A 15,000-nucleotide genomic window follows, 5' to 3' on the forward strand; every position below is an offset into this window, starting at 1 on the left:
TTTGTCATGTTTTAATGCATTATACTTGCATTAAGTCAAGTCACCTTTATTTATATAGCACTTAGTACAATACAGATTGTGTCAAAGCATCTTTACAGAGTTAAACAGGAAAATAATTTTTCAATGATGCAAGAAGACAACAACAAAGTCATTTTTTAGCTAAAGTCAGTTCATTGATGATTCATGTCTGTGCAATCAGTCAAGCGTCTCCAACTAAGCAAGCCGAAGGTGACATTAAAAGACAGCATTAAAAATACAAATAGGTGTTATAAATGTTAAATATTAAAATGCATTATAAATGTTTTGTATATGTCAGTTTTCAAACAAAGTGTCACCAAAAACATGAAGCAAGCATTTTCTGTGAAGCTGCTTTGAAACAATGTATTGTGACTTGAGTTGATTATTGTATGGATATGTATCGGTGTAACAGTCCTGCTCTCTCTGTGTGTTGGTCAGATCTGTAAAGGCCAGGCGCCGGACAGTAAGCAGGTTCATCTGTACGGTCTGTCAGTGCAGCAGAACGTCCCGCCTCACTTCAACCTGCAGCAGGACTGCGGTCACTTCATCGCCTGCGTGCCGCAGAGCATGTTACCCAGCGAGGAGAGCGGTCCGGCCGAGCAGGAGCTTATGGTCATCACACGGGACGTCCCGATCCAGGAGCCGTGGGGCTGAGTTTCGGCCGCGAGTGGGAGTCGTTCCACCGCACGCAGCCAGAGGTTTACGAGCGGCGCGTGTGTTTCCTGCTGCTGCAGCTGTGCGCGGGTCTGGAGCACCTCAAAGCGCACGGGGTCACGCACCGCGACCTCTGCATGTGCTGGTGGTTGCTGATGGTGGGCGATCGGACCCGCTGCGGCCCGAAGGAGTCCAGAGCCTCCCGTGATTAGCAGCTTCAGCAAAGCCAAGCGCCGCGACGCGGACGAGGTTGCAGTTTGCGCCGACCCGCGTCTGAAGCGGGATCACGCACGCCTCGCGCCCGAAATCGTATCGTAGTCGGAGTAACGGTAAATTGGAAGTTTTACGAGTTCCAAACCGGCATCCTGATCTACGAGCTCCTGCACCGCCGAAACCCGTTCGAGGCCACGCCCGCCAAATGCGACTACAGATGCGACGAGCTGCCGCTCATCCCCAGCGCGTCCATCTACTCGGCCGGCCTGCAGAGACTCGCGCACCTGCTGCTGGAGCCTGACCCCGGACGCCGCATCCACATCCGGGACGCCCGGTGCATCCTGCAGGCGCTGCTGTGGGGGCCGCGGCGGGACCTGCTGGAGCACAGGAGGCAGGAGCCCAGGCACGACGGGCTGCTGAACTGGCTGGACGTGAAGCGTGCGCTGCTCATGATGAAGTTCGCCGAGCGCTGGTTGGATGGGGAGGGGGAGGAAGGGCTGGGGTGGTGGATTTGCTGTTGCTGTCAGTATTTCTCCAGCGCAAACCCCAGATCACTGTGTCAGACCGCGGAGCTGCTCTACAACCTGCGCTTCACGCACTGAACGACGGCCGCTAATACACCTGACTTTCTCACGCGCATGACGTGTCCAAACACTGTGTGTCCTTCACTGGAATCAGACACCAGCAGCCGAACGCTGTCCGAGGACTGTGTGTCCTTCATTTTTTTTTTTTTTTTTTTTTTTTTTTTTTTTTTTTTTTTTTTTTTTTTTTTTTTTTATTTTTTTGTGTTTTTTTTTTTTTTTTTTTTTTTTTTTTTTTTTTTTTTTTTTTTTTCGTGTTTTAACATTCCTCCGTTTCATTTCACCTTTTCTAATCTATTTCTGCCTGGTTTTATCAGAGTGAATCTCTCCATGTCTGAAATATACAGATCACGTTTCACTCAAAATTTAAAAAGGAAATATAAATATATATAAAATAAATTCTGTATATGGTATATGTTCCCTTTTTAAGACACAATCTTCTACATAAATGAAGAGTTTAAGATTTTATTGTATTGTGAATTTATTTTGAGGAAAATGAAACATATATTTATACATACATACATACATACATACATACATACATAAAAAATAATAATTAAATACATACATTATTAATATATATTTCATAAAATAATTTATTTTATTATGTGTGTGTGTGTGTGTGTGTGTGTTATATATATTATATAATATATATAGCTATGCAATGGGTATAATATTTATTTTTATTTTTATTTTTCTTTGCATGATTTAAGAAGTTTTGCATGAGTATTTCATGACAATTTCTGTTGTGCAAAAAATCTCATTCTCTTAATACAGTAATGACAATCATGTGTTGGACAGTATTTTTTTTAAACTTTATTAAAATCAGAGTAAAGGAACGAGTACAACATAGTGATGTGTTCTTACTGTAATCATGCAGTTTTTTATTTGGTTGTGGGAAAATGTATTTAAAAGTCATGAAAATAACAGGATATAGTACAGTCTTATTTTCCTTTATGTAGAAGATGATCTTTTGGTTTTGAGGTGAAGTGTGATCTGTCCGTCCTGGAACCTAATTTCTAGATTCCTGAATTAACGCCGGCTCTTTTGAAGTTGCTCTGGAGCTTTAAGAGCGTCTCTGACAGTTTTAGGGGCTGCTGGGTAAATCGGACCCCCGGTGTTGATCAGGTCTGATGGGTTTGGGTTTGTGCGGCTGGTAAATCAGGTCTGAAAGGTTTGAGTGGATGAGAAACACATGCTGCTGACGCAGCAGGACTGTAGATTCGTCCTTGTAAAGCCGGCTGTAAACTCCGAGAACATCCCGTCTTCCTGCCGCTCAGAGGAACACGAGGCTCTGATTAAACTTCCTGTTTGTGAAGAGAAGCCACTTCCTGGTGCAATATTTCTAGCTTCCGCCGGTTCTGCCGGACACTCGCTGTCAAAATGTGATGAACTGGTTCAGTTAACTGTCCTGATTTATTTCGAGTGCCTTCTGTGATTTATATTTTGAGGTTGAAGCCGATTGTAAATCATTTCAAGCTTGATGGAGATGAAACTGTGAGTCTGGAATTTCACAGAAGATCTTCAGATGGAACCGAAATGTTTTTTTTTTTTTGTAAATAATTGTGAAGCAGGTCTTAACAGCGGCACATTCGGTGTGTTTGTTCTTAATGTTGTTTTGTTTTATTTTTTATTTCTTTATTTTGTTTTTGATGTTTTTGTTTTTTTCATAATGTTACAATGTTTTAATCGAAACAAGCCACTGGACAAAAACACACACATGTGCATGTAAACGTCCTGTATATTAATACTTCTTCTGCAGCATACAATAAAGTGTCAAATATTTTCACATATTACTGATTTGCTTGTGTAATATGTCAATAAGGCTTTTTAAAGGAAAAGTTCACCCAAAAATTTAAATCTGCACTCATCAGAGATCAGGATGAGTTTGTTTCTTCATCAGGTTTGTAGAAATGTAGCACTGCATCAGTGTCTCAGCAATGGATGCTCTGCAGTGAATGGGGTGCCGTCAGAATGAGAGTCCAAACAGCTGATAAAAACATCACAATAATCCACAAGTAATCCACAGCACTCCAGTCCATCAGTGAACATCTGGAGAAGACAAAAGATTAAACACATCCAGCATTTTTAACTAAAATATGAGTTCATAATCCATAATAACAGTTCCTCCAGTGAAAAGGTGTTCTGGTCTGAATTAAATGATTTGGGAGTGACTGATCTGGACGTGTGATTTGATTGATTTGTTGGCAGGTGAACCTGGTCAAAGTGCATGAACACGAGGATGAAGCGCTGAAGAGTCGCTGATAACACAATGTTCAAAGTCTCTTCATAACGCAGATCGTCTTTGGATCCTGCGTTCAGTGAAAGACGAAGAGTTGATGAACCACATGCTGGATCACTCATCATCTGACCGAGTCAAACTCTTTCTGAAAAACCACGGATGCAGAATCAAACCAAAATCAGACGCTTTCAACAAGTGAAGCTGCAGGATTTTAGGATTTAAAGTGAGATGCACCGGAATTTCATCATTTTGACCCTCGTGCACAAAATATATGTATCTGCTATGATCTAATGATTTCATTTGGTAAATTTCATAAACACATAAGCAGAAGGAGCCACTTTAAACCATGTTTGAAGAACTTTATGGCTGAATTTCTTGATTCTTTTTAATGTATAGATAGACTAAAAAAAATTGCTTTTGAATTGCATGTAAAATTTTGATTTTTTTTTTCAGAAAGTTTTAACATAATCTAATAAACCTAATATGATGCATATTTGTCAGTCATAGAAAACTGCTCTCAAAATTGGATTTATTGATGATAAATATATAATTGTGTATTTAAAACACATTGTTTATTAAAGAAATCTGACCTGTTTCATTCATGTATAACTGAGGGATATGCATCACGTTAAGTTTATTAGTTTATGTTAAAACTAATCCAAATGCATGGAAATTTTACATGCAATTCAATTTCAAAAACATAAATATTAAATACAGGCTTAAATATTTTAGATATAAAAAAAATCTAGATACAATTTTATTAAAGAGCTAAAGATATATTTACAAAATTAAACTTTGAAATGCTGCTATTTGTTTATTTATTTACACAATTTTATTTGCTAAATAATTAGATGTATGAAAAGTAACAATTTAAAATGCTGTATTATTTAATTGTTTTTTCATTAAATTAAATGTATTTTTTCAAGTATTACAATTAAAAAATAAAAAAACTCATCTAATTAAATTTTCGTAGTTTTACATGATTTGACTACATTCTCCAAACTCAAACACTGCCATCAAAAACCCTCCAATTTATACAAAATATAACTCTGTCACTACAAACCAAGAGCCTTTTCTAACTGAGTTGAAGAGTAAAACATGACAGCACTTCTTCTGAGGAGGACAAACAACATGTTTGATTAACCCTGATTTAACTCCTGATCTCACCTTGAGTGTAGAAATATAAAACTGACCTGAACAACATCTAATCTCATAAAAATGCTGTTTTTGAACACATAAAGTCCACATGTGAGACTCCTGATCGGTTCAGGCTCAGTGATGAACTCCTCTCTGATTGTGATTGTGATTGTGGGAATCTGTTCAGCTGTTCATTGTTTGTGATCTTGAGGTCATTTACTGGAGCTACAGTAACGTGTCTCTGCCTATCAGACAATTATGGGATTAAATCCGCATCAGCAGTGATGTGTGCTCTTCTCTCACAGCTGTATATGTGTGAGGTGTTTAAACATGTCCTGCTCTGGTGTGTGCTTTGATTTCATCTCACTCTCTGTATTATTACACAGCTCTGACATCTAGCGCTCACTGAAGACGCTGCAGTGTTACACAGAACGGCCGCCAGGGGCGCCAGTGCGCACAGAACTGAGCATGCGCAGTAGAGCTGGACGGAAACCCTCATAGTTGGTGAATGGAAACTTTCATTTTATTTTCAAACAAATATATTCCCATTTGCTCAAATTTGGCTATGTGTGAACCCTTGTCCTTTTTTTTGTTGTTGTTGTTGTTATCTGCAGTGTTCTATTAATTATTGTTTAAGTAACAAAGAACATAAAACAATGAACGCATTATTAAAGTTCACACACAGATCGTTATTATTAAATGGATGTGAAATTGTTATTTTATTGAATTTAATAAATAATATATTCATTAATATGTATTTATTGTTTTATTACTATTTATTACATTTAATAAAAATGTCATGTACTCATATATATATATACACATATATATTCACATATATATATAATTTTTGTAATAACATAATATATATATATATATATATATATATAATTACACATACAAAAAATAAATTATACAAATTTAATAATATTAATAAAGACACACACACACACACACACACACACATATAAAATGAAGTAATAACATTTATTTAAAAATACATATTCATAAAAATATGTATTTAAAGTGCATGAATTCACTATGGCTACACTGAAATGTTTTAGTTCATGGATTTTGTACTTGTTTTGAAAGATTAATCTTTTCTTAACTTTCTCTTATGAGCTTCACAGTCTCAAACGCACATAAATAAAGTGTCAAAACATCATGACACGTTCACGCCTCAGTCAACAGACTAAATTCGCTTCCTCTCAGTAATTTTCCACGTTTTACTATGGCGAAGTATCGGCTCATGAATATTAATGACGCAGGCTCTCGTTCGCGCTCTTGACCGAGCCGATTCGCTAAAAGCGTTCCCTTTTGAATATTAATTAACCACGTGACGGGACGCGCGGCGCCACTCGCTGCTGGACGCCGTCACGGCTCGATGAATATTCATGAGCCGCGCCTTCGCCGTAGTAGCGCGGGTCGTGTTTTTGTCGCGTCTCCGCCTCTGAGCTCCTCACTTACTGCCGACAGCAGACGAGCGCACACAGGCCGCCGTGAACTCTCCCGAGGCCGGATGGTAAAATCCAACCTCCAGCGGATCCTAAACAGTCATTGCTTTGCCCGTGAGAAGGAAGGAAATAAACCGTGTGAGAACCCAAGCGTCATGGAGGCGATCAGTAACAGTATTAACGACATGATGGGAAGGTGAGAGCCTTTAACAGCCCGTTCACACACATTCAACCGTTTACAGAAGCCGCACACTGTAAATATCACTTTATAGAGTCATGATAGTGCGGGCTATCAGCTTAAGTTTTAACCGGGAGTTATTTCTCTGAGGGCCTTTGAGGCTAATGCTAATGCTAATATTAGCGCGGCTGGTTTTTAATCGCGTCCAACATTTGCGACAGCTAACACACAGAACGTAACACTTTTAAAAGCTTTAAAAGTGTCGCAACCCCTCAGTTAATATCCGTGTCATGTTAAAATGATAAACTTTAATCCATCTGAATGAAACCATCCGCGGCCTGATCGGATGTAGCCCTTTAAATTCACCTTCTGTCACCCGATTGTTCTCTGATTTGACATTCAGCGGTATATGACTGTATTTTCGACGGATTGACGCTGCTATCGTGTTGATTTCGTGATAAAGTCGTGTTGTTTTGTGCATTGACGCGCAAGGCCTCGTTCTCGCACGTACGTCACAGAAGCCTTCGTTACGTCATCCGCCTCGGGCCTTTGATCCCGCCGACGTGTGTTTAGTTATTCAGATATGTGTTGTGCTGTATTTGATTTCGAGTTTTAGTGTTTAGTGTAGATTGGAAATGAGCTTAGATGCGATCTTATGCGACAGTGACGATGCCCAGTGATCTTTTATGACTTTATTACTCACGTGTTGTGGTTTGATTGCACGTGACCTCGAAAAGAATGTCGAGAAATATTTGTGGAATGTATAGATGTTGCAATTGGATAAGAAATATTTACCATTCCGTCTCTTCCTCCTGGTTTTTTGTGACATCTATTGTGACAGAGCATGTAAAATTGCTAAATTGTATCAATAACAATTATTTCGTAACTTACAATTCTGCATGTGGGTCTGTTTGAGAATGTATATGAGCTGAAGATTGCAGCTAGTGTTTGTAATAGTGTGTGTGTGTTAGAGCAGTGTGTGTCACGGCTGATGGACTTCCTCTGCTGCAGACCAGATGTGAAGTGTGTGTGTGTTTCTGTGTTCTCTCAGTCTGTCGCTGTGCTGTAGTAGTTCCACTGGTCCGGGGCCTCTGTGGTGTTCCGATGCCCCTCACCCACCTCTGAAGATCCCAGGTGGGCGAGGGAACGGAGCACGGGATCACGCATCCACCGCGGCGGCACCACCGCAGCAGCTGTACTCCGTGAGTATCTGCACACTACATACTGCACACTACACGCTACATACCACACTATGCACACTACACACGAGCCCTTATTGTCCAGCAGAGTGTCAGGCGCTCTTCTGAGAATCTGAGTGTAATTGTCCTCAGACGGGTTCTGCCTTCTCAGAAACATTCACATCGCTGCTTACATCAGTGTGTTTTGTCTTTTTAAAAATCAAATCTTCAGCACACTGTCAGCAGGACGGCGTGTTGTGGTGCGTCAGACGTGTCATATCCTGTCATGTGATCGGTGTGATTTCAGTGGCCTGTAGCAGTGCGCACACACACACACACACACACACACACACATGATGAGGTTGGACTCATACTGCACTGCACGTAATAAAATACAATAAATGTATGTAAAAGTAATTGGAAAATTTATATTTTATAATTTATTTGAAGTTTTCTACTGTATATTTATTAGTTTTGTTAATTTGTATTTATTATTATTATTAACATTGTAAAAATCAATAGAAAAAGGAAGCCACTAATGAATATTAGTATGAACCGAGGACAGCAGAAATACAATGTATCATTCAGGCAAAGACACAAAGAAACAGAAGTTCTGTGAACACAGTACATCCCTGAGTCTGTCACTTTATATCTGTGTCCCTAACAAACACGTCCTCTGATTGGCTCCACAGGACAGGAAGTTGACTGTGACCGAAGAGCCCGCTGGGGCCGGTCGCCCCCGGATACTGCACTTTCAGAGCCGGCCCACCGTTTCCCGGGTGATCAAATGGGAGGCGGTGCTACGAGGCCCCGGCCTGTTCGTGGAGATTCCCTGCGAACCGTTTCCAGAGGGCAGCAAAGAGAGGTGAGCGCCTAGCAACCGCACACGACGCCATAGCAACACCCCGACAACCACCCTAACATCTAGAGTGGGGTCCCGGGGCCACAAGGGGGTGCTGGGGGTCCGTGGAAATGTTTAGAGAGAGAGAAATTAAAAAATAAGATTAAATTAATAAAAAAAAAAAAGTTTAAATAAAAACAGAAAGGTGAAAAATAAGTAATAAAAAAAGGGATTAAAATATAATATTACAGCAAAATATTATATATGATAAAAATAAAGTATTACATTAAAATAAATAGTAAAAGTAAGATTTAAATTAATAATACAAATTGGATAATTTAGATTGAAATAATGAAAAAATACTAAAATACAATTAGATTAAAAATGAAATGTTAGATTAAAATATAAAAAAAAATGATTAAATATTTAATATTAAATGATAAATAATACACATAATACTTAATGTAATATAATACATAGATATCTAATACAAATTATTTTAAAATAAGAAATTGATTAAATAAACAGAGAAATTAAAATAAAATGAGAGTGAAATATTAAATTAAAACATTACAAATTATTTAAAGTATGAGCTTCAAATAAATTGTAAATATTTAAATTAATTAATAAAAATAAATATAAATTTGGCATTAAATACAGAATACAAACAGTACAATAATAACTAGAGAAAAATGTTTTTTTTTTTTTTTTTTCCAAATAATATTTTACTGGTATTTATAGTATCTTATTTTATTTTTCACAGTAAAAATATTTTTTTAATGTTGTAAATGAATCCATATAGATGTTAGGATGGGGCTCCTCCGTGGCATCTAGAAGACTCGTGTTCAGAACATTGATTTATCGTATTAATCTCTGACTGTGTGTGTGTTTCTGCTGTTTTCAGCTTCGTGTCTCTGCTGGAGTTCGCTGAAGAACATCTGAAAGTCGTCAGTGTGTTCGTCTGCTTCTATAAGAACAGGGACGATCGTGGTACGTCAGACTCTGCTCACACACACCTCTGTGTGTCCTGCGTGTGCTGCACTGACCTGTGTGTGTGTGTGTGTGTGTGTGTTCCTCTTCTAGTGAAACTGGTGCGTACGTTCAGCTTTCTGGGCTTCGAGATGGTGAAACCGGGCCACGCTCTGGTCCCCGCTCGACCTGACGTTCTCTTCATGGCCTACAACTTTGACAGGGATTCCTCGGAAGAAGACTAGTCTCCTCTCATTCCTGCGTGACGTGCTCCGTCTGCGACTCGTGTACGGGCTTCAGACGGAGCTGCGGGATCGTTAACGTGCTGTCTGACTCGTTCAAGTGAATCGGTTCGCTTTTAATGCTTGTGTTTTTGTTTCTGCAGCGTTTGATGTTCTGGAATGTACAAAAGGTCATTTCTGCGTTTGATGGGATGTTTGTTTCTGCTCTTTAATGTTGAAGCCCGTGATTGTAGGCACCTGAGGCTCTTCTGTTCGACGTTTATAGTCAGTTTTTTTTTCACCTCAGAATGCCGTTTGTAGTTTTTCGGGATGAAAAGTGTGACTCGACTGGTACAAAGCTTGATGGAAAGGAACCGACGCATCCAAAGCTCTTGATTTTGTCGATCAGAAGCATGTTTAGGCTCTCGTTGTGTGTCGCCGTGCTGTTACTCTCCGTGGTTTATTTTTCTTTCTCTCTGTAGTGGTACATATACAGCTTCTGTGATAATAAAAACATTATTTAAAGTCAGACGTGTGTGATGTGCTTTCTTATACACTTAAGATTTATTTCTTAATATTAAAATGTTTTAAAAAGTCACTTACACTTGAACACACAAGCTCTTGATTTTGAGTTTTTAATTTATTTATTTGAATTAATCTTTTTAATGTAATTATTGTAATCTCATTTATTTACTTCTCTATTGTTTATTCATTCTCTTTAATATGTCTAATTGTTATTTATTATTCTCTTTTATGATCTAATTTATTTTAATTTAATTATCCTAATTATTTTAATTTAAGTTATTATTCTAATTAATTATTGTAATCTCATTTATTTATTTCTCTTTGTTGTGTATATTCAGAGGCCGAGTAATTGCACAAATTTATATTTAATTTATTAATTTATATTTTAATATTCAATATTAACTATTATATTTATTTTTAAGAACTTGCTTTATCAAAACAAAAAAAATATTAACAAAAATTTGGTTATTATGATAAAGACCAAAACAAAACCCTTCCTCGTGATTCTGAGATCAAAGTAATTTATGAATGTTGATTTTTACTTGCTGAATAATCTCCATTTCTCTTAAATCACCTTTCAGCAGTTCACTAATAATTTAATAGAAGGACAAATGTAACAATCCCTCTATTAATATGAGCTCACAAAAACCACACAAATTATCCTAAATAATTCATTATAAATTAATAAATATTGTTATTATTAATAATAAGAGTTATAATGGTAATAACTATTATAATTATCGTAATTTATACTTCATAATTATAAAGTTATATGCTATTATTACATATTAATATGTAATAAGGTTAATTGTAATTACTAATATAAATGTATAATAATAAATCGAAAATCTATATATAAGATATTATAATTATTTATCTCATTGATTCAATTATTTATATTAATCCTATTTTCTATTTTTACAACTTTTTTCTAATCGTTGTAAATGTTATTAATTATTGTTTTTATTTATTTATTTTAATACTTATTCAGATATATGATACATTAAAATCTCATTTTGACAGTGTTTCTCTTATTTTATTATTTTTAAAGCGTCTCTGTCTCTTTAAGAGCACAGTTTTTTTCTCCTCATATTTACATTCCGCGAGATTTCCCATCGCCTCGCGAGACTTGTCGTGACGCGCGTTCCCCCGCAGAGGAGCGCGTACGCCCCCGACGCCCCCCAAACATACGCACTTTCCGCGCTCGCTCGCTCTGCTTTTGACGCTCGTCGATCGGTTGGCGCGGAGCGACGATGTGGATCCAGATCCGCACGATCGACGGCAAAGAGACGCGGACGGTGGAGGATCTGTCGCGCCTCACGAAGATCGAGTCGCTGCGCGTCAAGATCCGCGACATCTTCAACGTCAAGCCCGAGCAGCAGAGGCTCTTCTACCGAGGAAAGCAGGTAAGAGAGCCGCGCGTCCCGTTCGCAACGGATCCGGATTCAGACAGAAAACTTCCTGCTTCAGAGCGGCGCGCGATCCGTAACGCTCGCGCCTCTGACACATGCTCATGTAAACACGCCTCATGTGTGAGTGACTAACTAGTCTAACTAGTATCACTCATACTGGTTAAGTCGAGAGTTTTCACTCTTTTAAATGTCAAGGACCCCCAGATGTGACCATCCTAAAATTTATACATTTTTAAAATATATTAAACATATGCATAAAAATTGTAATTGAAAAATGCGTCCCGGGGCTATTGTATGGAAGTCCGTTTCCGCCACTGGAGAAAAAAAAAAAAAAAAAGTTAATTGCGACGCTTTTTCTCACAATTCGGACTTTTCCCCCCTCAGAATTATGAGTTTATATTTCACAATTCTGAGAAAACATTACAAAATGTGAGAAAAAAAAAATCTAAATTGCTAATTTTTATCTTGCAATTGTGAGAAGAAAAAAAAAGTCAGAATTTTGAGCTTTATTAGATTATGGAATTTGTGAATTTGTTGTTTTTCTTTAAATTTTTCTTAATTTTAAAAAAAAAAATTATAATATAGTTAGTTTTGGAGTCTTAAATATTAGTTAAATATTTTTCAGATTCCATTTCATTTTTATTTCAGTTAATGAAAATCTTTACATTTATGTTTGTTTTTTGTTAACAATATTTTTCACATTTGTCGAATCACTCTCTTACCCATAATTCACCGGGAAAAATCATGAAAGTCTGTAAGAAACTTGATGGTTAAATAAAAGCGCATTAAAATCATTGTGATATAACTGTAATTTAATATTTTGTTAATATTTAGAATTTTTTTTCTGCCTTTCATTTTATAGTAATTAAGTTATATCTTTAAAAAAAATCATATATAATTTTTATAAATTTTTAAAATAAAAGCACATTACAATCATTGTGATTTTTTTTTTTTAAAATTAGTTGCTATACTATTATATACTACAATAATTTGAATTTTATTTTTATATTTCCTGTTTTAATTTTAGCTCAAGTTTTAGTAATTTTACTGTTTTTGTCTTTAAAAAAAAAAAAAACGTGTATGTATGTATATATATATATATATATATATATATATATATACACTTACATAATTAAAAAAAAGCTCATTAAAATCATCTTGGTGATTTTTTAAATAGTTGCTGTACTATTATATTCTAGGGCTGTCAAATGATTAATCACGATTAATCACATCCAAAATAAAAGTTTTTTGTTTACATAATATATGTATGTGTACAGGGTATATCTTTATTATATTATATATAAATACACACACATAAATTATATATTTAGAAAATATTTACATGTATATAAATTTATATATTTATATTCTTATATTTTATATTATATATAAATATATTTAATATATAAACATAACATATTCTTCTTAAATATATACATGCATGTGTGTGTATTTTATATATACATAATAAAATATACACAGTATACACCACATATATTATGTTAAACAAAACTTTTATTTTGGATGTGATTAATCGTGATTAATCATTTGACAGCCCTAATATATTCTATAATTTTTTAAAAATATTTTTATATTTTTTAAATAGATTTATTAATATATTGATTTTTTATTTCAGTGCAAGTTTTAGTAATTTTGCTGTTTTTGTCTTTTGTTTATTATATATATATATATATATATATATATATATATATATATATATATATATATATATATATATATATATATATAAAAATTCATTTTTTAAATAAAAGCACATTAAAATCCCTGGGATTTTCACACATAATCATAGATGTGTTGTAGCTGGCCGCTGTGGAAGTGAATGTGTTCTGAGTGATCGTTTGCAGTGTGAACGTGTTGAGATGAAGCTGAACCCCAGCTGAGGGTGTTTTTAACTCTTCACAGCGGCGTTTAACCCTGTGCTGCTGTGTTTGAGCGCGTCTGAGTGTCGCAGCTGCGGTTGTGAGTCACTGATGGAGAAATATCTTGATCAGGATCATGACGGATCAGAGATTGTTGTGTTGGTTTGTGATGTTCCAGGCGAGTGTGTGTTTATCAGCAGACACTGCAGGGGATTTCCACATTCACACACACACACTCACACACACACACACACTCACACTCACACACACACACACACACACACGTATCCCGACACCGCAGCTCAGCACACGGGAATAGTGTGTGTCTTTGAGAATGATGCAGTTACACACATCTGCTTGGTTTTCACAAATATATGAAATGTTTTTATCCCTAGTAATTATTTAATAAATGTCTCAGATTCCTCGGATTTCATTCTTGTCTTATTTATTATGTTACTTATATTTTATTGCTAGAAATTAAAGATGACCTATTTTGCAAAAACAAAACAAGATATTGTCCTGTTTTTCCAGAGCATGAGCTCTTGAAGCTCCGCCCTCTTCTGAAAAGGGGTTTATTATGTTACTTATATTCTCTTAATGGATTTTAAAATGAAAAGGGAGGCGGGAGCACCAGCTCATTTGCATTTAAAGGGACAAACACAAAAACGGTGTGTTTTGGCTCATACTCTAAAAGTGGCAATTTCAACAAGTTATAAAAATAATCTGTGGGTTATTTTGAGCTAAAACTTCACAGACATCAGAGACTTATTTTACATCTTGTAAAAAGGGGCATAATAGGTCACCTTTTTTTGTATCATTAATTAACTCTTAAATACTCTAGTATATAGTTATAAAATTATGTACAATAATTTTTTTGTTAATAGTTTGCATATTTTTTTGTTTCCATTTTCATTTTAAAACTTTAGTAGTCTTTTTTAGTTGTTTTTTTAAAAATATGTCTATATAGTTTTTCTTAAGTTTTTAGTTGTATTTTATATAATTGTATTTATATTATTACTTCAACATAAAACTCAAAATATTTTTATTTAATTTTACTAAAAGTTTTAGTAATTTTGTTGTGTTTTTGGGTTCATTTATTTATTTTTTAAAATATGTTTATATAGTTTTGATTAGACAAATGTAATTCTTTTTTATTTATTATTTTGCTTAATTTTTATTGCTAGAAAACTATGAAATCATTAGTATCATTAATCTACTTTTAAATACTTTAATATTATATAATTTTGAAATGATGTGCTATAATATTTTAGTTAATATTTTGAATACTTTTTTGTTTTAATTTTAAAGTTTTATTAATTTTATGTCTTTTTAGTTTTATTTATATTAGTACTTCAACTTAAACTAAATGAAAAGTTTATTTTAATTTAATTTTAATTTTAATTAAGATTTTAGTAATTTTGTCATGTGCTTTTTTATTTATTTATTTTTTTTTAAAAATCTGGTTATATAGCCCTTTTCTTTATAGTTTTTTTCAGA

General features: G+C 35.3%; 1 protein-coding gene and 2 pseudogenes across 1 annotated transcript; all 3 read left to right on the top strand.

The window, feature by feature from the left end:
* The window catches only part of LOC109084997, a 20,191-nt pseudogene extending 18,192 nt beyond the window's left edge, over nucleotides 1-1,999 (top strand).
* Nucleotides 2,000-6,261: 4,262 nt separating this feature from the next.
* On the top strand, nucleotides 6,262-10,215 carry LOC109084996 (ornithine decarboxylase antizyme 2). The gene is made up of 5 exons (XM_019099642.2): nucleotides 6,262-6,495; nucleotides 7,529-7,679; nucleotides 8,348-8,520; nucleotides 9,401-9,486; nucleotides 9,580-10,215. Exons 1-5 carry the CDS (start codon nucleotides 6,365-6,367, stop codon nucleotides 9,708-9,710), a joined length of 672 nt encoding a protein of 223 aa, XP_018955187.2. The 5' UTR covers nucleotides 6,262-6,364; the 3' UTR covers nucleotides 9,711-10,215.
* Nucleotides 10,216-11,251: 1,036 nt separating this feature from the next.
* The window catches only part of LOC109084989, a 35,836-nt pseudogene continuing 32,087 nt past the window's right edge, over nucleotides 11,252-15,000 (top strand).

Source organism: Cyprinus carpio, chromosome A21, assembly GCF_018340385.1.
Source record: "Cyprinus carpio isolate SPL01 chromosome A21, ASM1834038v1, whole genome shotgun sequence".
NCBI classification, from domain to species: domain Eukaryota; kingdom Metazoa; phylum Chordata; class Actinopteri; order Cypriniformes; family Cyprinidae; genus Cyprinus; species Cyprinus carpio.

Bases quoted from the DNA above. Each gene is read 5' to 3' on its own strand.
- LOC109084996 (XM_019099642.2), top strand. From the start codon at position 6,365: ATGGTAAAATCCAACCTCCAGCGGATCCTAAACAGTCATTGCTTTGCC. The intron at 6,496-7,528 runs GTGAGAGCCTTT...GTGTTCTCTCAG, and splicing joins ATTAACGACATGATGGGAAG to TCTGTCGCTGTGCTGTAGTA. The intron at 7,680-8,347 runs GTGAGTATCTGC...TTGGCTCCACAG, and splicing joins CACCGCAGCAGCTGTACTCC to GACAGGAAGTTGACTGTGAC.